Raw genomic sequence first — 27,603 nt, forward strand, 5'->3', positions numbered from 1 at the left:
CCTGTTACATTCCTTGTGAAGGATTATGTCATACTAACTACAAGGCACAGTCAACATTTGATTAGCAGAAAATAACAGGGTTGTTGCATATTAAAGTTAATTTGTGCCTTGCTTAGTTCAGCAGGCAAGAGCATTTCACTCCTCATGCTCTCCTAGTCATTGCAACGTTGTGAATGTACATAGGTACAGTACTTCGCATCATCAACTTTTGGAGCTCAGCTTTTCAGATGGAGCCGGAGCTGTGCAGATGGTGCATGAATAATCATCCATAAAAACAGATTATTTATTCATTTGGTCATGAAAGTGATGAGTATCAGAAGGTTACAAGACAAGGAACATTTTTGAGGGCGGGGAGTGGGGTTGAGAAGGGGGAAAAAAAGGATCTGCTATGTTTGAATGGTGGAGCAGCCTCAATAGGCCAAATGACCTAATTCTGCTCCTATGTCTTATGGTCTATTGGTCTTACTAGAATCTGCCTGTAAACTTTCTGTATGGCTGCAGCTTGTGGGTTGCTTGCATGCTTCATCTCAGAATCACTTTAGATCATCATTTGTTATGAAAATAACTTAAAAGGAATATATCCATTTCTTTGGGTTTTCTTTGTAACTTCGCAATCCTTTCCTATTTTATCTCTTTTGTCTTCCCATCTAAATAGTACCCAGGCCAGAGCCAGCTTAGCTTCTGCGATTAGGTAACATCGGGTGTTTTCAGCCTACTATGGCCATAGGCCTCTTGTCTTTCTGTGTTTAAAACACACAAGAAATACATGTAACACGTTGTAATGTTTCACTGCTAATGTATTGGCCTCTCTGTAATGTTCCACTGCTAAGGTATTAGTTTCTCTATCGCAGCAATGTTTGGGTTATGACTAGAGATAACGGGGCATGTTAGCCAATGAGCGGGATATCATTCTTTCTTGTGTGTCAGAGAGGCATTTTGCAGTCTTTTGACCTGGAGAGATGAGGAGGGAAGACACAAATGGAGAGAGTTGGTACACCACTGGATGGAGTGGACTTGGATCGAGGGTCCGAAGGTCAGCGACGATCGGAGGAGGTCAATGGTGGATGAACGGTATCAGTGAGCTCCAACGTCTGCGCATTAGACTGTTTCAGGAGAATGGGCCCTTTTTTTTTGTTTCTTTACTGACCATATATTCAAATTAAGAATTATAAAGCTCAATCGTTTAATTGCATATTGTGTACTGTTAGTTATTTAATGGCACTGATTTGTAACAGGGGACACATTGCGCAGCATTCACCCAAAAGAGATTTCTTAAGTTTGGCTGGGCTGGGGGCTATCACCCCCTATATTAAGCTGCTAGCTGAACCAAGAATTACATAAACATGATATTGACTAGGTGACTTTAATAAAACTATAAGATCTTACATTTCCACCCTGATAGATCAGACAAAGTCTCAGTTTACAGTCTCATACTAAAGAAGACATCTCTAACAGTGCAGCAATTCACTGGTAACACTCTACAATGTCAGACCTGAAGTGTTGTGCTGTAGTCTTAGGAGTTGCTCTTCATTGTAAAGTCGATATTACAAATGTTCTACCAAATCAGCCATTGTAAATATTTTGCAATTATTGGATTACTGTCACTGATTCTGTAGTTTAATATACACACTTTCAAAAATGCTCTTGAATTTTATTCAATTATATAAAAAGGTAGATAGGTTTACATTTTAGAATCCTTTCCCTTGGAGTGTTAGGACTTCGAAGCATGTCTTACTAGTTTTGTGCAAGGGCACTCAGATTGATGTTCTGCTGCAGAATTCATCAGTTTGCCAATTCATGAGTTATTAATTTATTTTGGATTAAACCTTTCATTCAGCCAACTAACAAAGGTGCTTGATAGAGACCACTTAAATTGTTCTGTATAATTTTCAGGCTTAAATTGCTTATTCACTGGAAGCACAAGGGGCTGCAGGTGCTGGGATTGTGAGCTAAAAACAGACTGCTAGAGAAACTCAACAGGTCCGGCAGCATCTATGGACAGAAATGGACATTTGGAGTTTAAGATCAGAAACTTTCATCTGGTCTCTTCAGTCTCCAAATAAAACAAGGGTTCCCAACCAGTTTTATGCCTTGGACCAATACCATTAATCAAGAACTCCATGAACCCCAGGCTGGGAACACCCAAAATAAAGGGTCTCACTTTGAAACATCAGTTGTCCTTTTCCCTCCACAGATCTTGCCTGAGCTGTTGAGTTCTTTCAGCAGTTAGTTTTTAGCTCAATGGAAATTAAACAGTGCATGGATTTATCTCAAGTTTACTGTACCATATCTGTCCAGAAGAGTGTTTCCATTTTTGATTGCTTTTTGAATTTGGACTGTCATTAACTAGTAGTTATTCAATGTACAGGTACCTACACGGGTGTAACATCACATCAAACTTCTTGATAACCCTGCTTTATAGTTGGTGCATTTTAACAAATCTAGTCTTTGTGACTAAAGCTTTGTCAAGGATGCATAGTAGCCAGCGATGGAATGATAAAAAAGAAAGACGATTCAAGAGGTCCGATTTGGAGAAGAATGGATATTTGTGTCAACTGTAGGAGCTGAAAAAAAGAGGGAGATGAAGTCAGCAGGTCAGTCAGCAATGAGGAACGATGGCAACAAATTCCATAGATTCACCACCCTCTAGCTAAAAAAATTTTTTTGTATTTCTGTTCTGAATGGGCGCCCTGCAATCCTCAAGTCATGTCCTCTCATACTAGACTCTCCCACCATGGGACACAACTTTGCTACATCTACTCTGTCCATGCCTTTCAACATTCAAAATGTTTTTATGAGATCTCCCCTCATTCTTCTAAACTCCAAGGAGTACAGTCCAAGAGCAGTCAAATGTTCCTCTTATGTTAAAGCTCCATTCCCAGAATCATTCTAGTGAATCTTCTCTGAACCTTCTCCAATGTCAGCACATCCTTTCTTAAATAAGGAGCCCAAAACTGCACACAGTATTCGAAGTGAGGTCTTACCAGTGCCTTATAGAGCCTCAACATCACATCCATGCTCCTATACTCTATTCCTCTAGAAATGAATGCCAACATTGCATTCGAATTCTTCACCACCGACTCAACCTGGAGGGTCAACCTTAAGGGTATCCTGCACGAGAACTCCCAAGTCCCGTTGCATCTCAGAACTTTGAATTCTCTCCCCATTTAAATAATAGTCTGCCCATTTATTTCTTCTACCAAAGTGCATGACCATACACTTTCCGACATTGTAATTCATTTACCACTTCTTTGCCCATTCCCCCAATCTATCCAATTCTCTCTGCAGACTCTCTGTTTCCTCAACACTACCAGCCCCTCCACCTATCTTTGTATCATCAGCAAACTTAGCCACAAAGCCATCTATTCCATAATCCAAATCATTGATATACAACGTAAAAAGAAGCAACCCCAACACGGACCCTTGTGGAACACCACTGGTAACCAGCAGCCAACCTGAATGGGATCCCTTCATTCCCACTCTGTTTCCTGCCAATCAACCAACGCTCTATCCACGTATGTAACTTTCCCATAATTCCATGGACTCTTACCTTGTTTAGCAGCCTCATGTGCGGCACCTTCTCAAAGGCTTTCTGAAAATCCAAATACACAACATCCACTGCATCTCCCTTGTCTAGCCTACTTGTAATTCCCTCAGAAAATTGCACTAGGTTTGTCAGGCAGGATTTTCTTTTAAGGAAACCATGCTGAGTTCTGCCTGTCTTGTCATATGCCTCCAGGTACTCCGTAACCTCATCCTTGACAATCGACTCCAACAACTTCCCAACCACTGATGTCAAGTTAACAGGTCTATAATTTCCTTTTTGCTTCCTTGCCCACTTCTTCAATAGCGGAGTGACAGTTGCAATCTTCCAGTCCTCCGGAACCAGGCCAGAATCTATCGACTTTTGAAAGATCATTGCTAATGCCTCCACAATCTCCACTGCTACTTCCTTCAGAACATGAGGGTGCATTCCATCTGGTCCAGGAGATTTATCTACCCTTCACTACTCAGCTTCCTGAATACTTTCTCTGTCGTAATTGTGACTGCCCATATTTCTCTTCCCTGATGCCCTTGAATGTCCGGTATATTGCTGATGTCTTCCTCAGTGAAGACTGATGCAAAATACTCATTCAGTTCCTCTGCCATCTCCTTATCTCCCATTACAATTTCTCCAGCATCATTTTCTATCGGTCCTATATCTACTCTCACCTGTCTTTTACTCTTTATATACTTGAAAAAGCTTTTAGTATCCTCTTTGATATTATTTGCTAGCTTCCTTTCATAGTTCATCTTTTCCCTCTTAATGACTTCCTTAGTTTCCTTTTGTAAGCTTTTCAAAACTTCCCAATCCTCTGTCTTCCCACTAATTTTTGCTTCCTCGTATGTCCTCTACTTTGCTTTTACTTTGGCTTTGACTTCTCTTGTCAGCCACGGTTGCATCATTTTTCCAATCGAAAATTTCTTCTTCTTTGGAATATATCTGTCTTGCACCTTCCTCACTTCTCACATAAACTCCAGCCACTGCTGCTCTGCCGTCCTTCCCACTAGTGTCCCTTTCTAGTCAACCTTGGCCAGTTCCTCTCTCATGCCACTGTAATTTCCTTTACTCCACTGAAATACTGACACATCAGATTTCGACTTCTTTTTCTCAAATTTTACAGTGAACTCAATCATGTTGTGATCACTGCCTCCTAAGGGTTCCTTCACTTCGAACTCTCTAATCACCTCTGGTTCATTACACAATATCCAATCCAGTACAGCTAATCCCCTAATGGGCTCAACAACAAGCTGTTCTAAAAAGCCATCTCGTAGACATTCTACAAATTCTGTCTCTTGAGATCCAGTGCCTACCTGATTTTCCCAATCCACTCTCATGTTAAAATCCCCTACAATTATCATAACACTGCCCTTCTGGCAAGCCTTTTCTATTTCCTGTTGTAATTTGTAGTCCACATCACTGCTGCTGTTTGGAGGCCTGTAGATAACTGCCATCAGGGTCCTTTTACCTTAGCTCAACCCATAAAGATTCTGTACCTTCCAATCCTATGTCAACTCTTTCTTATGATTTATTATCATTTCTTATCATTAAAGCCATGGCACCCCCTCTACCTACCTGCCTATCCTTCCGATACACCGTGTATCCTTGGATGTTCAGCTCCCAGAGACATGCATCCCTTAGCCACGTCTCACTGATGGCCACAATATCATACCTGCCAATCTGTAACTGTACAACAAGACCATCCACCTTATTCCTTATGCTGCGTGCATTTAAGTATAACACCTTGAGTCCAGTATTTTGTAGGTATGTGTGTTCAACTAGACAAATCCAGATGTTACAAAGGCAAGTATGATTGTTTCAGCAGCAAATATGGCAATTCCACTGAAATTGATCGTCGTGGTCTCAGTGAAAGCTTAGATAAGGGGTTGTACAGTGACAGTGGGTTTTAAGTGTCAAAGACATTAACTGGTGATTGAAAGAAGGCTCAATCCCAGAAATTAGTTTTCTTTTGTTTACCAGTAGTGGTCATTTTAAGTGTCCAAATCTATGGTGTTTTCTGGGAAGGATGGACTAAAGTTGACCTTCATGGTATCTGGGAATGTAAATTCAATGATAATATTCTACTAAGATTCTTATCTGCAAACCAGATTGCAGAATGAGAGATTGTTGTTCCATTGGCCAATTCCACTCAAACTGTAGTGTTGATGTGCACAGTATATTTTTAGTGCTTCCGAGTAGATGCATAACATATTTTGATTTTAACCATTCCATATTACCTTGAGTTGATGTGCCATATAAAAGGGGTCTGTACTTCTCAGATTCTGATGGAAAAGAGGCAATTATACGGATTTTAGTTTTTCTTTAAAGATATTGTAAACAAAATTAAACCACATGCACAGAGGAACTCTTTGCTTTCTTCCACAATACTGCAGGCTTATCATTAGTTTCTGCAATCATGTCCTTTCATCAGATCCCTACTCCCACTCCATGGAATAAAGAATATTTATTTTCTTAACTTTATCAAAGATAAATAACTAAACAAGACTGTTTGCTACTCTGCAGTGTGTTGTCTTTTGCTTAGCTGCTTTGAAAGTTTAATTTGCCTGGACAAAGGCGTAGTGTTCATTGAATGAGCTGGTAAAGGAGCATTTAATGTGCAATTTCAAATTAGAGTTGACAATTGCAAATACACACCAACCAACACAGTAATAAAATCAATACACACGTTTCCCTTGGGGCTACTATTTACTGATAGCAATGCCATTTTCTTAATGGGATGACATTTATGCTTTCAGAAGCCTTGTAAGTACTACTCCTCATACTTTAACTAAGTATTTTCAGAATAGGGCAGGAGAAACTCTTAACTTTTTGGTCAGAAGCCTTCAAGACTGTTTAGTTGCATTGTGGAGTCTCTGTAATCTTTGATAATGGCCTTGAAACTCTACTTCTCTTGTTTTCAGTCATTCTTTTTTCTTAAAAGCATGTTTCAGATTTTACATTCTTGGTTATTATGTGTTTTTCTGATTATATTTGAAGAAGAATGGAAGACCTTTTTTTAAAAAAGAGATATTAAAACCATTGAGAGCTGCAGTAAAGATCTTTCACAGAAACAGCATGAAAAGGTGCTGGAGGAACTCAGCAGATCAGGCAGCATCTGCAAAGGGAAATAGATAACCATTGTTTCATCAGGACTGGAATGATAAAGGGAGATGGCCAATGTAATAAGTTGAGAGCAGGGTGAACTGAGAGCTGGCAGGTGATTGGTGCAGAGGCAGGTGATGAATAGGTGAATGGGAATGATATTAAAGGCTGGGAGTCAATAGGCAGAAGGAACAAAGGGCTGAAGAAGTTGGAATTTAATAGGAGAAGACAATAGAACATGGAATAGAACGTGGAAAGTTACTAACATGGTTAGAGCATTTGCTGATTGATAGGAGGCAGCAGGTGGGAATAAAAGGATCCTTTTCTGGTTGGCTGCCAGTGACTAGTGGTGTTCTGCAAAGGTCGGTGTTGGGCCCACTTCTTTTTATGCTGAATATAAGTGAGTTAGATGATGGACTAGATGGCTTTGTTGCCAAGTTTGCATATGATACAAGGATTGGTGGAGGGGCAGGTAGTGTTCAGGAAACAGGTAGGCTGCAGAAGGACAGATTAGGAGAATGGACAAGAAAGTAGCAAATGAAATACAATGTTGGAAGATGCATGGTTATGCACTTTGGTAGTAGAAATAAATGTGCGGACTGTTTTCTAAACGGGGAGAAAATGCAGGAATCTAAGATGCAGAGGGACTTGGGAGTCCTTATGCAGAACACTCTGAAGTCATGATTGAATGGCGGAGCAGACTCGACAGGTCAGATGGCCTAATTCTGCTCCTGTCTTATGGTCTTATGGAATAAAGGGAAGAAGGTGGTGGTGGAGGAGGTGGGGATGGATAGGAGAAAAAGATATATGGCTAATGGACAGATTGAGAGGATGGGGAAGGGGAAAGAAGTAAGTTGATGGAGGCCAGAAAAGAATAAGGATTTATTATTGGGTGGAACCTTTAGCCTACCTACAAGGCAGAAATGCATTCTCCCTCACAAACACAGCATATGTATTATCACACACTTTTGCATTTTGACCAATAAGAAGGCAATAGAGCTTAATTTTTGAATTGAACTCCCCTGTGTAAGTACTACTACATTGTGCAGTCAGCATTCGTGAGCAAGGAGGAATTTCTATTACTCTCATGCTCCAACTGAGAACAGCTGGCTGCTGTGAGCTGCCTTATACCAAAGGTGTTTTGCTGTGTATCTTACTATGATTGCAGTTATTGTCATATAGAATGGAAATGGGGCTTTCAGCCCAAGGAGTGTATTCTAACCATCAAGCACCCATTTACGCTAACTCTGATATTTTTCTTCCCATATTAATAAAACTCTGAGATTCTTTCATTCATCTACACATTAGGAGCAATTGACGGTGGCTTTATCTTATTTTTAAGGTAACTTTTTTTTCAGTCTTACTTCCCTTTTAATATTTGCATATCTGTGCATTTGTATAGCTACTGTGACACTGTAATTTCCTTTGGGATGGATAAGGAATCTATTTATCTATCTATCAATCCGGATGTCTTTGGGAAGTGGGGGGTAATTTAATACGACGAAACCTATAAGGTGGCAGGGAGCATCTACAAAGTATACACAGACAGTACTGACGTTAAAGTTGAAACCAGAATTTTGAAGGCACAAAACAGCAGCTCTAGTAGATGCACCATACATGCTGCCCATTGAATGCTGTCTACAAGTTCTCCGTTTTTCTATTTAAAATATGAGGGGTGAGGGTACTTTATCCATAGTTACTGGAGACAAACCTATGTGTGATCATTATTGACTGATAGCATCATTAAGTTCCCTCACCGTCCGGGATATGCTACCTTCTCATTACTACCATCAGCGAGGAGGAACAGGAGCCTGAAGATGCAGACTCAACATTTTAGGAACAACTTCTTTTCCTCCACCATCAAATTCCCAAATGATCCATGAACCTCTGAACACTATCTTGTTATTTTTTGCACTATTTATTTATCTAGTTGTTGTAAATTATAGTAAATTTTATATCTTGCACTTTACTGCTACGACAAAACCATAAATTTCCCGACATATGTGAGTGAAAAATAAGCTTGATTCTGATTCTGAGCATTCAAACGGAATGAGATATATGGGGTGAGTACAATGGGCAGCTATTACTCAAGCTAGTGTGAAACATTTAGCCGCTTTGAGTTCCCAAAGCCCACCGTGTAGCTGAAACAATAGAGAATACCCTGGAGAATGTCCTCAAAGACTGATAAAGAACTTTTTATGATTTGTGTACTGTCTAATTGAGGCAGCAATGAGGTAATGCCAATATAAACACAGTAGTTCATACAAAAGCAAGCTGCTACAAATGCTGGGAATCTGACGCGTACAGGAAGTGCCAACCGTACTCAGTAAGTTAATGGCAAGACAGACCAATTGAATATTTTGTCACAAGGGAGACATAAAAGACTATAGATGATGGAGTTACAAGCAAACTGCTGGAGGAACTCAGTTCTCCCCAAAAGAAACCTTAGTCCCAGTAGGCCATATACTCAGTATTGAGTTGCTGAAATTTTCATTAAGGGGCCCCGACCAAAACTTTAATTAGTGTTCCATTGTATTTTCCTCCTAATCTGTACATATGGATGCTCCGGAATACCTGAGCTTATTTTTTTCGTAGATAACGTTTGTTTTTATACAGGTCTGGTATGTTGGCAAATCCAGCATTTAATTTCCATTTCTGGTTGTCCTTGAAATGCTGCAGTCCTTTGGGAAAGATACTCCCACACTGCTAATTGTTAGCGAGTGCCTTGATTTGAACCAGCAATGATGAATGAATGGCAAGGTAGGATGGAATGACTCAGAGGGCAACTTGCCTGTGTGGTTTTCCTGATTGGATCATGAATTTGGGAAGTGCTATTAAATAACCTTTAACCATCTGTTGCAATGAATTTTGCGGAACCTATAGACTGTGACAAGTAATAGAGGAAGAAAGAGCTTACGAAAGTCAATCAGGTGCTTTGTTCACTTTCAAGTTTATGGTCATAGGCATACATACCTCAGTGTATAACTGCCTTGAAATAAGCTTTTTAGAGCAGCACAGTAGATTACAAGATAAGGACAAATATAAGTTAACGTAAACTTAAAATTAACACAAATCATACATAACTTGCATGTTGCTTTGAACCGGTTCTGTTTACGTGCAAGCCCTTAAAGCAGCAATTGCAAGTCCATCTGCAACTGATTATCTCTTCTCTGTCACAGCAATGCCATGTCTAATTGCTGCCCCTCTGCTGTTGCCCATTTGAGATCAGTTGGCATTTTAATTGCAAGAAAAATCCGATTAGAATCTGTAATGAAGTTAATTTATTTTATTATCTCTATTCAAATCAAAGCACCTTTGTGCTGCTCTCAAAGGAAGAATATCTTTTGGCTTTCTTTTCAGCTTTGAACAGTAAATTTGAGTCAGACTGACTAACTGAATTTGCTTTTTTTTTGCTGTGTATTAAGTATTTCACATTCATGCAGCTTGTAAGTGAGCTTTTAATTGAGTTTACCAGAGTGAGTCGTAATTGATATAGAATCACAGCTCGATAAGAGCTGTAATAACAAGGTAGTGCCATAGTTGTTTAATCTCGTTGCGTCCCAATGTTGGATGTTTTCTCATCAGAATTAATTCTGTTGTAGGTTAGTAAGGTAGCTTTCTTATGGAAATGAACCATTTTCAGGTTTTTGCTTTCAAGCCTTGATGCCTGATTATAAATCAACAGCATGCAATTTAGTAGGTTTTTCATTTAAAGATTTTTCAAAAGCAACAAATCTCCAAAGAGAGACTAATTGCTTTAAGAGCAATGCAAAGCATAGGGAAATGCAAGTGATACTTTTTGTATCGCTCAACCCGCGTTCAGTTAGATAATACTGGAAGTTGATAATTTGTGCGGGTCCACTGATTTCCTTTGATTCATCCCTTTGGCTTGCCTAGCCTTTAAGTAAACAGTGCATACTGGGCAATTAGGAGCTAAATAATAAATCTTTAGCAACTTTCCTTCCACTGTTATTATCCATTGCCTGAATGTTGCGAATACAGTAAATAGCAATCTTGTTTACACAATAGAATCTTGCTAGCATTGTGTTTGGTGTCGTTCTATTTCTCGTGTTCAGTTATTTCTTTGAATCTATGTCCAATCAGGTATTTGTATATTTTAAGTCATATATTTATGAATAAGCAGTACAAAATAAATTGTACTCCTATTCCCAGCACCCGAATGGTTATTGTGGTTGATAGATCCCCAGAAAGACAGCACTCATGTTTCACCCTAACAAATTCTAAATTAGAATAAACATATAAAGAGGAAATATTCAAAGCCAAAGGAGGCTAAAGCTTTTGTTTAGAGAGGTGACAACCACAGGGTACACTCCCAAATCTATCTGTGACCTACTGAAGAAGGATGCATGTGGTAGAAGTGATTTCTCATTCCACAAGAGCTTTCAAAATGGAATCAAGTGTATTGGCTGCACCTCCAAGAGGACCACAGCCTTGCTGAAACTACGTTGGCTGGAGTCAGGGCTTTATGCTTTGATTCTTGGTAGTGTCTCCCATGCCAAGCAGGTCAAAGGATAGAAGACATTCTAAGATCAGTCCACCGGCCCTCCAGGTTTGGGGGTTCAGCTCAGGGCCTACAACTCTGAGTGGTAAAATAAAAGTTGCTATAGAAACAGCAATGAAGAAACCTTCCACGTCTGTGTGTGGTGACATTCCTGGGACTTGCATGACTGACAGGAGTGAAAACCAAGAGAAAGCTACTGACAAGATGAAGGAATCTCTGAACACCACCAGAAATGGAGGACTTTCACTGCTGCCCTAAAAGTCAGTGATGTAACGAGCAGTAAGTAAGTATAGGGTGCAGGAGAGGTAAAACTGGGTGAGTGATTAAAACTGAAAGCGCTGGCATTGGTACAATGGGCCATTGATAGTTGCAAGTAATCTTTGGAGAGTAGATTGTCCTCAATTGCTTGTGCTTTATATAGTATATACTAGTGGCTGTTTATTGCAGTCTGCTTCACTGTAGCTCAATGAGCTTTATTCATTCCGCAACCTCTATAGATGCAAAGTGGAGAATATTCTACGTTGATTGCAACACAGCCTGGTATGGAAACACCAATGCCTAGGAATGGGAAAGGCTACAGAAAGTGATAGATACAGCCCAGTCTATCACAGGCAAGGTCCTCACCACCACTGACATGGAACAATGCCAAAAGAAAGCAGCATCCATTGTCAAAGACCCCCACATCCAGGCCATGTCCTTCTTGCTACAATTATGGGGCAGGAAGTACAGAATCTTTAGGACACACAGCACCAGATTCTGGAACTGTTATTGTCCTAGGATCATCAGGCTCCTGAAATAGCGTAGGTAACTTCGATCGTCACTACTCTGAACTGATTCTATGATCTACAGACTCACTTTCAAGGACTCTTTATGACTCTCATTCTCAGTATTTTGTTTTATTTGTACAGTTTGTCTTTTTCAAATTGACTGTTCCTCAAGTCTTTGTTTATGTATAGTTTTTTCCATAAATTCTATTGAATTTTTTCCCTGTAAAGGCCTGCAAGAAAATAAATCTCAAGGTAGTATGTGGTAATATATATGTACTTTGATAATAAATTTACTTTGAACCTTGGAACTTTGAACTTTGTGTTCTTCGGAGTGAATTGTAATGGTTGTATGCAGTGGTTCTAGGACAGAGAGTGAGGTTAGGGTTAGGAAGGGGCAGAGGTTTTATGCATTTATGCCTACATGCCCCCTTTTCTTAAATTTGGCTCCATGGATATGAATGCCCAACCTCTGACACAAAGGCGAGAGTGCTATCTGATGGAAACAAGACTAATATGCGCATTTTGAAGGAAATTTGACTAACAGTGCATCCCATTTATCACCCTGGTTACATAATGCCAGCATTATGCTTTCTCTGAAAACCAAATTAGTCACCCATCTTTTCCAAACACATTAAGCTTAAGTGTTGCCTTGTAGTGCACTTCACAGTTTTAATCAATATTCCTGCTTAAAATGATAGAATTTGGGATGACAGTCCTGGTTTGTAATGCAGTTTCCTGAATGGAGAGAAATAAAACTAAGTTTAATGACTGCATTATCTTTTAAAAGAAACACATAAATAACATTGTGCAAATAAAAATTTACTTAATGCTCCTCTTGGGTCAAAATAATCTGTCACTATGTGGGGGGGCATTGCAACCGTGGTAGGAAGGGGGTCTTCATTTAAGTATCCAATTAAAAAATGCAATGCCTTGTAATTATATAAATTCTACATAAATTACAATTTAATGAATAAGTTTTTGAGGCTACATTTTATATATTATTCAAATGCATACACTCTGGGGGTATCAATAATTCATTGCACATAAAGGCCAAACTAATTTATTTATTCAGCAAAAAATTAGGATTTGTGCTTCTCTTTCAAACAATGAAAAGTCAGCATAAAAAGATTCCTGGGGCACAGCTGGCTTGTCATCCCTGTCAGAGTTGCATTGAATGTTCATCTGATGTATATGAAGATTGATGCAGAATTTAGCATGCAAGCATTAAGCTCAGGAAGCATCAGTACCAGTGCAATCAGGATTTGGACATGGGATAAACAAGGACATGTATTCCTTAAAGGCAACCTAATCATCAATAAAGAGATGAAAGGGGTCAATGACAGCACTATCAAGCACCACTTACTCACCAATAACTTGCTTACCAAAGCTGCCAGGGCTATACTAGAGCAATCTGAAACAGAAAAACAGGCTTATTGTCATTGGTAAAGTAATGAAATTTGTTCTCTTTTGGCAGCAGTAAAGTGCAAGACATAAAAATTTATATTTTACAACAAAAAATAAGATAAATAGCTTGTACAAAAGAGGTAAAGTGAGGTAGCGTCTCATGAACCATTCAAGAATCTGATGGAACAGAGGAAGAAGTTGTTTCTAAAACATTCAGGCTCCTATACCTTGTCCCTGATGATAGTAATGAGAAAAGGATAGACCCTGGATGGTGAGTTCTTAATGATGGATGACACTCTTTTGAAGATGTCCTCCATGGTGGGATGGCTTGTTCCTGTGTGGAGCTGGCTGGGTCTACAACCCTCTGCGGCCTCTTTCAATCTTGTGCATTTAAAAGGGAGTGAGAGAACTTGAATGAAGTATCTAAAATATGAAGGGTGGTCTTGGCAGTGTGGATTTACAGACACTGGTTTCTCTTGTGGGAGAATCTTGTACCAAAAGTCACAGTTCTAGAGTTGTCATCTTCTAGGATTGAGAGGAGGTAAAAATAAAATCTTTCAGAGGGTTGTGTGTCTGTAACATGTTAAATGTCCTTAACCTTCTAAGAATGTAAGCATTTCCTCTAATTGCATCTCAGTGCTGGGCCCAGGGCAGGTCATCTGATATGTTAACACCCAGGAATTTAAACCTGCTAGATCTCCCCTACCACTAATTCAACGATGTAGACTGTTGCATGTTCGTTGTGCTTCCCCTTCCTGAAGTCAACAATCAGCCCTTTAGTTTATCAACACTGGTGTTGCCGTACCACTCAACCAGCTGTGCTGTCTTGCTCCTGTACACTGACTTATCACCAGCTATGATCCATCCAATCATAAGCTAATCTTAGTGTAGTGCATGGTAGGAGTGGAGTTGATTCGTATGAGACAGCAAGGAGCTTGATCAAGAGGTATAGTCACATTCAACATATAAAATAATTAATATCATTAATATTAATTAAAATAAAGCAGAAAACTTAAAACACACTCAATCACAAGTCATTGACCCCATTCAGGTAAATGGGATGTGTCATTTGTCATAAGGCTGCAGAGTTGGATATGAAGAGAGTCCGGCCCCTTAGCAGAGTGGGATTAGGAACCATTGGGCCTCAGGAGGGAGATCATATGGTCAGTGTGGCTGTACTTCTACAAGGTACTATGTAGGCACAGAACTGGGGAACGTACCAGAGTTTATACTGGGCCTAGTTGGTGCTTCTATTGGAATTTCCTAACTAGCTGTCAACACAATCTCAGACTAGAATGAGTTATGTATAATTTGTGCAAGTGTGTGCATACTGAGTGCATTTTTATTTAGAGCTGAAGCAGAGAAATAGTTCCTTCAGTTCTTATAACCTCTTTTTCCCTGTTATTCTATTTAGATGTTATAATATTTTATTTGCAAATCTGAGGGCCTTAGGGACCTCAGAACAACAAGGAAGCCAACCCAAACAAAGCAAATGTACTGTACACTCCGGTGTATTGAAAGTTAATGTCTGTGCTTTAAACTGCTTGAGGGATAATGAATAAATGGTGGGAGCTGGTTGAAGCAAGACCATAATTTACTTGTGGGCGGGAATGGGTCAGGTTTAACATTTAATAAAATCATGAAAGCAGTTTATAATCATTGAACCTTGAGATTAATTTTTGTCATAAAAAAGTTTTGCAGTATTGTGTTTTTTTTCCTCTAATGTTGCCACTCTGCTAGAATATGGAGACTTCAAAGCTTCAGCAGCTGCTTTGAAAATAGTACCAATGTGCATTTAAATGAGAAAGCTCGTGGTACAATCACAAAGAATTGTGCTTTCTTTTTAAGGCTGGCCATGGAATGGCAATGGACAGAGCATAAATTCAATAGTGGTACATGGGCCCATCATTTGAGCCTCTCACACCAACCTATTCATTAGCGTTAACTAAAATGACGGAAACATCATCAGAAATAAAAACTCTGTAAATTTGATGCTGAACGCATAGGTTTTTTTCCATAGTCATAACATTACATCAGTTATTTTATTCCATACATATATACTGTGTATATAGCTAGATATAGATATATTAAATTAAAGAGAAGGGGAAAAATATTGAGGTAGTGTTCATGGGTTCATTGCTCATTTGGAAATCTGATTGTGGTGGGAAAGAAACTGTTCTTGAAACATTGAATCTGGGTCTTCAGGTTCCTTTATTTGTTCCTTAATGGTATCAATAAGAAGAGGGCATGTTCTGAATGATGGGGGTCCTTAAAGGTGTCCTGGATGCTGGGGAGGCTAGTGTCCATGATGGAACTGTCTGAGTTTACAAATTTCTGCAGGTTTTTCTGACCCTGTGGAAAGGTCCCTCCATGTTGGACAGTGTTGCAACTTGTTAGAATGCCCTCTATGGTGCATCTGTAATAATTTGCTACAGTCTTTGGTGATATACCAGTTCTTCTCAAATTTCTAATGAATTACAGCTGCTGTCATGATGCCTTCTTTGAAATTACGTCAATATATTGTGCTCAGGAAACATTTGGAAAGATGTTGATGCCTAGGAACTTGAAACTGCCCACCCTTTCCACTTTGGATCCCTTGAAGAAGATTGGTTTATGTTCCCTTAACTTCCTCTTCCTGAAGTCCATTATTGGCTCCTTGGTCCTACTGATGTTGAGTACAAGGTTGTTGCTGTGACACCACTCAACCAGTATCAGAGATTTGTGTGGTTGCAGGATTGTCATAGGACAAGAAATCAAACTGCATTACATTTAGAGTCATGCAAAGGAAAATAATTGTTTTCAGAATATAAAATGCATTTCCTTTGCTGAAGAAACAGTAACAGTTTGTACACCTTGATTTGACCACAGCATCTGCAGTATACTTTATGGTAACAGTTTGAGATTGCTCAGCAATCCATGACTTTAAATGAAGCAGCATAATGCCTCTTGAAATTAGTCTCTCAACGTGTAGGAGTCTGCCCGTAGTCATAGTTTGGGCCATGCCTCATATCCCTGTGGTAGTTTGGGTGGATATATTTCACCTAGCTGACTTTAAGCACTTTAGGATTCTTCCCATTGATGGTTACATGAAGGTTGAAACTCCATCACTTGCTTGATATCCAGAAACAGCCACAAGGTACATAACTGAGTGGTTGCAATCACTTTGCAGGATTGAAATTGGGTTCCATTTCAGTTGTAATAAGTTTGTTAATGTCCTTTGTCAGTGGGAGAGCTTCACTGGCTATAAACCAGTAGTATTCATCCACAGAGCACTTCCACTGTGGGCCTGGTTGCTAGCCCACATTGGCGATGTTGCTTTCATGACTTCTCAGAGATGGATTTTGATTATGTCTAAGTGGTGGCTCCTTAGCTAAGCTGTCTATGTTGGTGTTCAATAGACCAGGTACTACCGAGTAGACTGTTAACTCTGCTGCCCTGGTGATACCTGCTTAGTTCTGTATAACGTTCACTCTTGTCTGGACTTCAGCTCCAATTTTCTGCAGATAGGAGTGGAAGGCAGTGTAAGGTCAAGAATGATGTCAAGGGAGCTTAGCATTGGATCATGAGTGTATGGTTAGATGGAGGATGGCCACTGTTTCTGAGTTAAATTATATCATTCTATAAATTCACTAGACACTTCCGGTTGTCAAATTCCAATGAATTCCACAGGGAGGGTAATAGAACATTGCAGGGGAATTTGGACTTCAATGCCCTAAGGGTTACCTCTGGTATAATGTGGTCTTTAACCAGCTGTATTAGGTAAATACTTTCCATACCCATTGTCCTTCAGGACAGCCCTCAATGACTCTGCCCAAGACCACAAGAAATTGCAGAGGGTTTTAAACACAGCTCATCACATCATTAAAAAAAAACAATAAGTAAAAAAAAACACAAGATTTTCTCTTCACTTCCCACTGCCTCAGAAAAGCAGCCAGCATAATCAAAGTTCTCTCCCAGCCTGGACATTCTCCCTCTTTCCCCTTTCATTGGGCAGAAGATATAAAAACTCAAGAAATATACACCACCAGGCTCAAAAGCATCTTCTACCCTTCTGTCATAAGACTCTTGTATGTTGAAGATGAACACTTGACCACTGAATCTACTGTACCTCTTCATGGCCCTTGCTCCTTGTTTCACTAGACTTTCTCTGTAACTGATACTATTTTCTGCATTCTGCTAATGCCTTTTCTTTGTTGACCTCAAAGTACTTGTGCTTTTAGAATGATCTGCATGGATAGTATGCAAAACTATTTTTTTACTGTATCTCGGTAATGTGACAATAATAAACCAGTGCCAATGAAACCAATGTCCCCCACCAATTAATCTCTCTCCCACAACTCCACTTTCCAAACCACCCACCTCTGTGATCTACTGAAGCATCTTTTGGACAATTCCACCTCCAACTTTGTTTTTCATCTTCAATTAGATTTCTCATCCCCTCCCCCCCCCCCCCCCCAATTTATTCTAAGCCGGGATCTTCCCCAGCCCGATCACATCATAGGTTGATCAGGTATGTGGCTTCCAGATATCCTTAGTTGCCTTAACCTGGACCCTGGCCTCACCCAAGATTAGTGGATATTAATCCCAAAAAACTACTGCTGAAATTTATCATGGGTGGCCCAATATAGAAGTAGTTGTTTGAACCCAGTGAGGCAGTGAAGTTATTCAATTTGGGGTGGAAGCTGCATTGAAATTATTCAGGTATTACTTCCTGAGCAACACAAACAAAATGTTGGAGGATCTTGGCAAGTCAGGCAGCATTTATGGAGGGGGATGAAAAGTGACTTCCCCTCACCCCACACCCCTTCACCCCCCCCCCCACCCCCTTTACTCCCATCTCTGCTCCCTCTCTCTCTCTATATCTCTTCTCCCTCTATATCTCCCTCTATATCTCCCTCCCTCTCCCCCACTTGCTCCCACTTCACTCCCCTTGCTCCTTCACTACCCACTCTCTCACATGCCTCCCTCTTCTATCCCTGCCTCACAACCCTCTCCCAGCATCTCTCCCCAACTGTCCCACCCCTTCCCCCTCACCCCTTTCCCCACACCCCTCTCTCCTCCTCTCTCCCCCCTCTCCCCTACCCCCTTTCCACCCCCTTTCCACCACCCTTCCAGCCCCTTCCACCCCCCTTTCCACGCCCCGCCTTTCACACCCCCTCTCTTCCACCCCCCTCTTCCCCCCTTCTCCCTTCTCTTCTCCCCTCTCTTCCCCCTCTTATACCCACTATCTCGCCCACTCTCTCGCACCTCTGTCCCCTCTCTCTCTTCCCCCTTCTCTCTCCCCCTCTCCCCCACTCACTCTCCCACTCCCTCTCTCTCTCCCCTACCTCCTCCTCGGTTCCCTTACCTCTCCCCTTCTCTCCCTCCCTCTTCCTCCCTCTCCCTTGCTCGCCCTCCCTTTCACCCCTCTTCCCACCTCTCCCCCCACCTCTCACCCCCACCTCTCACCCCACCACTCACCCCTCTACCTTTCCCCCTTGCTCCCCCACCTCTCCCCTCTCCCTTCTCTCTGCCTCTCTCCCTATCTCTCCCCCTCTCCCCCACTCTCCCCACCTCTCACCTCCACCTCTCACCCCTCTCTCCCCTACCTCTCACTGCTCTTTCTCCTACCTCTCACCACTCTCTCCCCCCACCTTTCACCCTTGTCTCCCCCATCTCTCCCCCTCCCATTCCCTCCACTCTCCCCACTACCTCTACCCCCCTCACCCCTGTTTCTCTCCTTCTTTCTCACTTACTCTCTCGCTCTCTCTCTAACTCAGAATGTTGGATTTGCTGCAAATAATGAGTGTAATCTCTGGTCTAAATTAATCTATAGCCTATTCATTTTTAAAGCAGGTTATCACAGAGTAGTTCATAGTTAATATTCATTAAGGCTCACAACATACTTTATACAGACTGGTTTTATCTGTATTAAGTCTTAATTCATATTAAATCTAAATTAATAGGTTTTGTGTCACTGGAATTCATAGGCAATTTGGATTCATTAAAATCCAGTATAATAGCCATATACTGTTGATGTGGATTTTAAGTTGTCCTGCCATACAGATGCAATTTAGGCAGTAGAGTTGAACAAAACTGGAAATTAGCACATTTAGTATTCTCAAGACATAAATACACATCACTTTGTGAGAAATGCCTACCTTACAGGAATGCTAATGTCGATTAACAAGTGGCAAGGTTAAGACTTTATTTGAAACAAAGACAGATTGGTAGCATTCAAATTATGGGTGAGAATCTGTATCAGCCTCTGGGAGAAAGTGTAGAAAAAGGAACTCAGTTTTCCATGTTATGTCCCATATCTGAAAACAGACACAATATTTTTTTTGACTGGGGGCACACCTCTTCCCATTTGGTACACTGCATTCAGTACTTGCAACCTGGTCTCCCCTATATTGGGGATAAAAACAGTTGGAAATTGGCTGACAGTTCAGACTGAACACTTCTGGTCAGTCTGCAAACTTAACCACGAGCTCTCTGTCACTTTCAGCTTTGGATCCACCCCCACTGTGTCCTCTGTCTTTGGCCTCCCTCACTGTCCCATTGAACCCTAATGCAAGCTTGGAGAACAGGCATGATGATCCTATTTCAAATAATCTCACATTTTGTGTATTAATGTTTTCCCTTCCCTTTGTGAGCAATGTCTCATGTTTATTTCCTTCTTTTCACACATCTCTGGGACATGGTTTTTGTTATCTTTCTAACAATCTCTCACCTGGTTCCCTTCATCGTTCAATCCAACCTATCCTACAATTCATTTTGCTCTCTCCTCTCCCTCATCTCTCCTGCATCTTTAGGTCCAATTACCGATCTGGGTGTAAAGATCAACATCCTTGACACAATAACTGTGAGCTTTGTTCACCGATGCTGCCTGGGCCTTCGAGCATTTCCAGGATTGCATTTTTCTGTATTTCGAGTCTGTCCATTTTGTTAAATGCAATGTCCTTAAGGAGAGCTCAATACCTGATTGAAAACATCTTCCAGAAATAGGGTAAAGTAGCCCTGTTGAAAACAAATAGCTCTTCCAGTAATGAGAGCCATGCCAATGCAGTGGAGTTGCCGTGCACCTACATTCCATCTGCCATGGCCATCTGGAGCTCTTGGTTGCCAGCTATTTTAATTCCACCCCCCACTCCCACATTGACATGTCTGTCATCAGCCTCGTCCATTGCCAGGGTGAGATTAAATGACCAAATGGAGGATCAGCACCTCATATTCTACCTGGGTAGTCTACAACCACAATGGAATAAACTTTGAATTCTCCATTTTCAGGTTATCTGCTCCCCCTCTGTCTCACTTCTCTTTACTCCAGGTCTTCTCAGTTCTTCCTGCACACACACAGGGTTTCACCATCCCCACTGTCACCCACTTGCTTTTGTCTCTTCCACTCATTCCATCTGCCTATCATCCACACACTCCTCCCACTGAGTCCCCGCCCCACTTCCTTATTTGGCGCCTTCTTATCAGATTCCATCATCTGCAGCCCTTTGTTGCCTCTGCCTCTCAGCTCCCAGACTGTTACTATTTCTACCCCTCCCCACTTCCACCTACCTATCAGCTCTCCACCTATCGCTTGCCAGCTCTTGTTCCACCCTCTTCCCTCGCCTCTTTATACTGGCCAACTCTCCTCTACACTTCCAATCCAAGTGCAGGGTCTTGACTCAAAGCATCAGTTGTCCATCTCTGCACACAGACTCACTCAGTTCCTCCAGCAGTTTTGTTATTTTTGCTCCAGATTGCAGCTTGTGCGGTCTCCGTATTAACTTTACAAATCTGTGCTCATTTCAACAAATTGCAGTTGACAGTTTCATAGAGCTGATTTGACAAATGTCTATAGGTGCACATTGGAGGGTATCCTAACTGGTCACATCGTGGCTTGGTATGGAAGCCTCAACGTCCAGGAATAGAAGAGGCTAAAGAAAGTGGTAGATTCAGCCCAGTCCATCAGAAGCAAAGTCCTTCCCAACACTAAGTACCTTTACATAGAGCTTTACCGCAAGAAGGCAGCATCCATCATCAAAGACCCCCATCATACACTCTTCTCATTACGACCATCAGGTAGGAGGTATAGAAGCCTTAGGATGCACGTGAATAAGTTCAGGAAGTTATTATCCTATAAACATCAGGCTCCTGAGCCAGTGTTGATCATTCATCGTTACTTTGAACTGATTCTATGATCACAGACACACTTTCAGGGGTACCACAACTCACATTCTCAGTGTTAATTCTTGTTTGCACAACTTGTCTTTTGCATGTTGGATGTTTATCAGTCTTTATCTATTTATGTACAGTTTATCATAAAAGTTTATTTATTTTTTCCTGTAAATGTCTGCTGGAAAATGACGCTCAAGGCAGTATATGGTAACAAATGTACACTGCTTCGATAATGAATTTACTTTAAACTTTGATTTTCATTAGTTATACGGGACTGTGCTTACCATATTGACCACAATGTCCATCCTATTTAGTCCCACTTGCCCGAGTTAGCCTCTTTAACTTCTGAACTTTTCCAATCCATGTTCTTGTTCAACTGTCTTTTAAATATTGTTGTTGTAACTGCTCAAATATTTCCTCTGGCAGCTCATTTCACATATTTAACAGCCTCGATTTAAAAAAAATGTTGCTCCTCAAGTTCCTATTAAAAATTCTCCACTCTCTCTTTAAACTTATGATCTCTCACTCTTAATTCTCCAACCGTGGGAAAAAGACAGAATGCAGCCACTCTTTCTATGCCTCTCATGATTTTATATACCTCTTACTTATGTGCAAACAGAATTTACACCGCTCACAAAATTAATGATGTCATGGATACTCACTCTCCAACAAAAACTATCCACTGCAACACACATACACAAAATGCTGGAGGAATTCAGCAGATCAGGCAGCACCTATAGAAATAAATCCAACGTTTTGGGCTGAGACCCTTCTTCAGGACTGAAATAGAAGAGGGAGGACTCCAGAATAAAGAGATGGGGGGGGGAGGGGAAGTGTGATAGCTAGAAGGTGGTAGGAGAGGAGAGTGGACCATAGGAGAAAGGGAAGGATGAGGGGATCCGGGTGAAGTGACAGACAGGTGAGAAGAGGTAAGAGGCCAAAGTAGAGAACAGAAGAAGAGGGGAAAGGGAGGGATTTTTTTTACTGGAAGGAGAAATTAATATTCATGCCATCAGGTTGGAGACGGACTATAAAGTGTTACAGTTCCCTCCTGAGGGTGGCCTCATCTTGCCACACGAGGAGGTCATGGACCAACACGTCAGAATGGGAATGGGAATTGGATTTAAAATGTTTGGCAACTGGGAATTTGCTTGTGGCGAATGGTGCGGAGATGCTTGACGAGGCAGTCCCTTAATTTACCACGGGCCTCACCAATGTAGAAGAGGCGGAGCACCGGCCACAATCGATGATGCCAGCTGATTCACAGGTGAAGTGTCGCCTCACCTGGAAGGACTGCCTGGGCTCCTGAATGAAGATGAGGGAGGAGGTGAATGGGCGTGTGTAGCAGTGATAAGTGCTGGGAAGGGATTACCTTCTACCAGCAGAAAGACTCCTATCTGAAAACAGGTGTGAGTTCAACAAACACCTAGCCAGCTTCCGTTACTATTCATAATGCTCTCCTCCTAAGCTTGAGTTGACCATAAGAAAATGCAGCATATACATTTGTACCAGAAGAACTTTGGTCATTTATACATGAGTGCTGTGTTAATGTCCTGGAGACAATTCTCATTTGATCTGCAGCTTTTCTGGAATCTATTTCCTACCAAAAGAAAGATATCACTTCTTTTGTAATAAGCACAGGAAACGAGGCATTGCTGAGATCACCACTGTTGGCCATTAGCGGAAGTTCCTGGCCCCATAGCAGGTTGCCAAGCAGTTGGAGCTGGGTGCAGGAAAAGGTCGGTGAAGACCAACTCACTCACAATGTGTTCTATTTCTTGTCCTACAGGTAGCATCGATGGCTCCTGGGATAAAGAGAAACTGCAGTCTCCCACTGCCCCATCGGCGCAGGTTTCTGTCAGCCATGCTGCCCTCTCCAGCCAGCAAAACCTCGCTGTAAATCATTCCCTCAAATCCCTTCAGCAGAACCACTTATTACCCAATGGTGAGGACAACTTTCTGTGTCATCAGATGTCCTTGTATTTGGCTTTTTTTTTCTTTGTAACTATACCCACATTGGGACAAGATTACTGAGCTCACTACAAATCAGCCATGTGCAGCAGACAACTTTGTATCTCACATGGGTTAAAGGTTGCCAGCATTTATTTAATTACTTTACATGTAGTGACATCATCTGCATCTCAAGGGGTATTCAATGCGCAAATAAAAATCACAATTTGAATCATAGTTAAAAAAATGTTTGAGGTACATGTTGAACAGATATTTAAGAGCAAGGTTGTGCATTTTATCCCTGGATTAATGCTGATCTATTCTTTCAGCAACATTCTACATCTTGCATTAATTCTTTTACAATGCAGAAGACTTTGATAGAATGCCTGAGTCCAGCTAATGATAATTTATCTGACATTTGTTGCTTTTAACCCCGTATGTGTATACACACATTTTTTAAGCTTAATCATTTCCACTTTTTGTTGAATAAGTATATAATCTGTGTACATTTCTACTGTACAATGATATTCAAGTGTTAATATCAGGGTTTGAAAGACAGGGTTTTTATTTGACTGATTTTAATGCATTTTCTCCTCACTTTCTTGCTTCAGATCTTTGGAGCTTTTATTTTCCTCTCGTTCCCATCTACATCTGAATTTCTAATTGTCATTAAATTTTAATTGTCATTAAAGTTAGCTGAGGATAAGCTCCCACTAACTATTAAATGCTCCCGACAGCATGCATCTCAAGTAGCCACTGACAACCGAGTCCAGCTGCTGGACTTCCAGTGCGGCTAAGCATTTTTACTGACAGAAGAAGGGCCACAGCTGGGTTACTGGTTCCTAAAAGCCAGTTGTGTTTGGGCAGATGGGACTCACTGGCAATGGCTGGCAGCTCATCAAGGAGAAGGAAAACAGTTTTCAAACCTCTGCTGCCTTGTGGCTATATCCACTCATAGGGAAGGTTTTGGGAGTAAACCCTGAGGAAAATTATACAGTTGGAGTCTTCAGATCAGACCTACCTTGTGTTTAACATTGACTGGCAACTCCTGAAACAACATATGTGCCAAAATGTATCATCTTAACTGTTCCTTCGGATTCACGGCTAAGCGGAAAGGGGGAGTATGCTGCCTGGGCAACAGCTTGCTCTCCGTATTGTACTGCCTTAGCTTTCATATTGGCTTGTGCATCGACTGGTGGCAGTAAAGTAGGTAACTAACATGCAATGCCCATGGTCGGCCCTGACCAATGGAGGGCCTCATCATATCTAGCACAGCAGAGAAATAGACAAGTTGAGAATAGTGTGTGATGCTTGACTTTGCAATTCCATTACATCAAATGAGGGCTTGGTCCGAGAAGGAAGCTTTTGCAGTGTTGTCTATCTGCATCAGCAGCGTGGAATAGATTGTGTCAGGGTTAAAGTGCCATGCAATTGATTTGTCCCTCTCATAATAATAATTATTAGTAAGGAAGAAGATATCAACATTTTCTGGGTTGTAAGCATAGCTTTCAGATCAGCTATAATATTTCATTTGCTGTCAAGATGGTGGAGCCTTTTGCACTTGACAATAGAACACTGTTACTACTTTCAGAAAGGTGTTCTGTATCTGTTCAATGAATGATGTTTATTGGCCAGCGTGTATCTAAGTATGTATATCAACTATCAGCCCATGTCCCTGGTAATGAAATGAGGACGTAATTCTATAGTGGATCATGTGAAATGAACAATGGCTCATTAGCAGCTGTTTTGTGCCATTTGAAGTTGAATTATACTCCCTGGTGTTCTATATTTCATCAGTGAATAAATATTATTCTCTTTAATATATTTTCTCTTTGGAAAAATCGAACTCTTTTTACCAGGCTAATGTCACCAAATCGAGTTAAGAAAATATTTGGATTTGACAAACAGGCCTTATGATAGAAAAATAACCTTTTGTTATGTGAAGTCAGAATGCTTATAAATAATCTAAGAGATAACAGTATTTATATTTGGAAGATATTACAATCTGAGACTGACATTTTAGTGATAGCCATGGTGTTCTGGAACTGGGGGCGGTGGGGGGGAAGGGGATGCAGCTTTTCAAATGATACTTAAGACCATAGGACATAGGAGCAGAATTAGGCCATCTGGCCCATCGAGTCTGCTCCATTATTCAATCATGGCTGATCCTGGTTTTTTTTCTCTCTTTCTCAACTGCAGTTCCCGATCTTCTCCTCATAATCTTTGATGCCATGTCCAATCAAGAACCTATCAATCTCTGCCTTAAATACACCCAACGACCTGACATCCACAGCTGCATGTGGCAACAAATTCACCACCCTTTGGCTAAAGAAATTTCTCCGTATCTCTGTTTTGAAAGGGCACCTCTCTATCCTGAGGCTGTGCCCACTTGGCCTAGACCCTCCCACCATGGAAACATCCTTTCCACATCTACTCTGTCAAGGCCTTTCAACATTCAAAAGGTTTCAGTGAGATCCCCCTCATCCTTCTAAATTCCAGCGAGTACAGACCCAGAGCCATTAAACGTTCCTTGTATGATAACACTTTCATTCCTGGAATCATCCTTGTGAACATCGTGACCCTCTCCAATGCCAGCACATCTTTTCTAAGATCAGGGGCCCAAAACTATCCACAATACTCAAAGTGAGGCCTCACCAGTACCTTTTAAAGCCTCAGCATCACATCCTTGCTCTTATATTCTAGACCTCTTGAAATGAATACTAATATGGTATTTGCCCTCCTCACCACCTATCCAACCTGCAAGTTAACCTTTAGGGTTTTCTCCATAAAGACTCCAAGTCCTTTTGCATCCCAGATTCCTGGATTTTCTCCCCATTTAGAAAATAGACCGTACATGTATTTCTACTACTAAAGTACATGACCATGCATTTTCCAACATTGTATTTCATTTGCCACTTTCTTGCCCATTCTCCTAATCTGTCTAAGTCCTTCTGCATCCTTCCTGTTTCCTCAACTCTACCTGCCCCTCTATCAATCTTCATATACCTAATTGTGATATGTGTGTGTATTTATATTTCTTAACATTATGCAAAGTTGTCCACTGTGAGTGCTTTCACAGGGTTTCAAAGCTTCCATAACTTCCGGTAGTCTGTGTATGTCTGTTGTGTATTCCAAATACAAAAGTGAGCAGCATATGCACATTGAAATCCACTTTTGAAATTTGATTCATTTCCCTGCAAACAAAACTACTATCCTCTATATTAGGACTGGAAATTGTTTCTGCAAGGTAATATTTGATGAGGTGTTTTTTTAAGAATGTGGCACATTCCCAAGTGGTTAGGGTGTTGGACTAGCAATCTGTAGGTCGTGAGTTTGAGCCCCAGCCGAGGCAGTGTGTTGTGAGAAGGCACTTAAGCACACATTGCTCCAGTTCACCCGGGTGCGGGTGCGGGATAACCTCGCGATACACTGGCGTCCTATCTGGGGGTGAGGGGGGGGGGAGTCTCGTGCTCTCAGTCGCTTCACGCCACAGAAACTGGCATAAGCACCAGCCTGATGAGCCTATAAGGGACAGACTTTAACTTTTTTTAAACCTTTTTTAAGAATAAGAATAAGCAGTGTACAAAATCATGAAGGGCCTGGATGCAATGAATAAAGACAGCAAAAACACTCATCACTTTCAAAATGTGCTGAATGGGAACTTGATGATCTGAAGCCTTATGCTGGAGATGGGATTGTGTGGGGAAAATCCTCAAATGTGTTGTAGACTTTCTATGATTCAGTGTACATTGATGTTCTCCATTCTAAAAAGCGAGCACATGGTATCCCAGAATCTTTAGGAGGGCATGAATAAGGAGAATTCTGCGCTTTGCTCTAAATATCTACTCCTGTAGCTGTTGCATAAAGTCCAGTATAGTCAGGAGGTACAGTAAAGCATTCTTGTTATGGTGAATTAATTGGTGCAAAGTGGATTTTGGCTTTAGAGAAGCAACTTTAGCAATCACTGGAACATGTGTGGGAGTGGAATTAAAGCTGTAGAGGTTGACTTACTGCTTTGTTATCACTCCACCCTGTGTTACCTTCCATAGCAACCTGACTGATGCAAAACCTGGAGTTTCTGTACGAGGTCTCCGTGGAATTTCGGGAGACAGTTGGGCAAACCATGCAATACAAGAGATTCAAAGACTGAAGTCCAGAAGCCAAAA

At 41.1% G+C, this 27,603-nt stretch overlaps 1 protein-coding gene across 4 annotated transcripts in view; it reads left to right on the plus strand.

Moving 5' to 3' along the window:
- LOC140715756 (dachshund homolog 1-like) overlaps window positions 1-27,603 on the plus strand; it is a 543,203-nt gene that overhangs the window by 386,332 nt on the left and 129,268 nt on the right. For 2 of the 4 annotated variants that reach the window (XM_073028130.1, XM_073028138.1), the window contains one exon: window positions 23,277-23,432. The exons of the other annotated variants lie outside the window; for them this stretch is intronic. In XM_073028130.1, coding sequence (XP_072884231.1) covers window positions 23,277-23,432 — 156 coding nt within the window. The remainder of the gene's footprint in view (window positions 1-23,276; window positions 23,433-27,603) is intronic. 4 annotated transcript variants of the gene reach the window in all.

This window comes from Hemitrygon akajei, chromosome 2 (assembly GCF_048418815.1).
Source record: "Hemitrygon akajei chromosome 2, sHemAka1.3, whole genome shotgun sequence".
NCBI lineage: Eukaryota > Metazoa > Chordata > Chondrichthyes > Myliobatiformes > Dasyatidae > Hemitrygon > Hemitrygon akajei.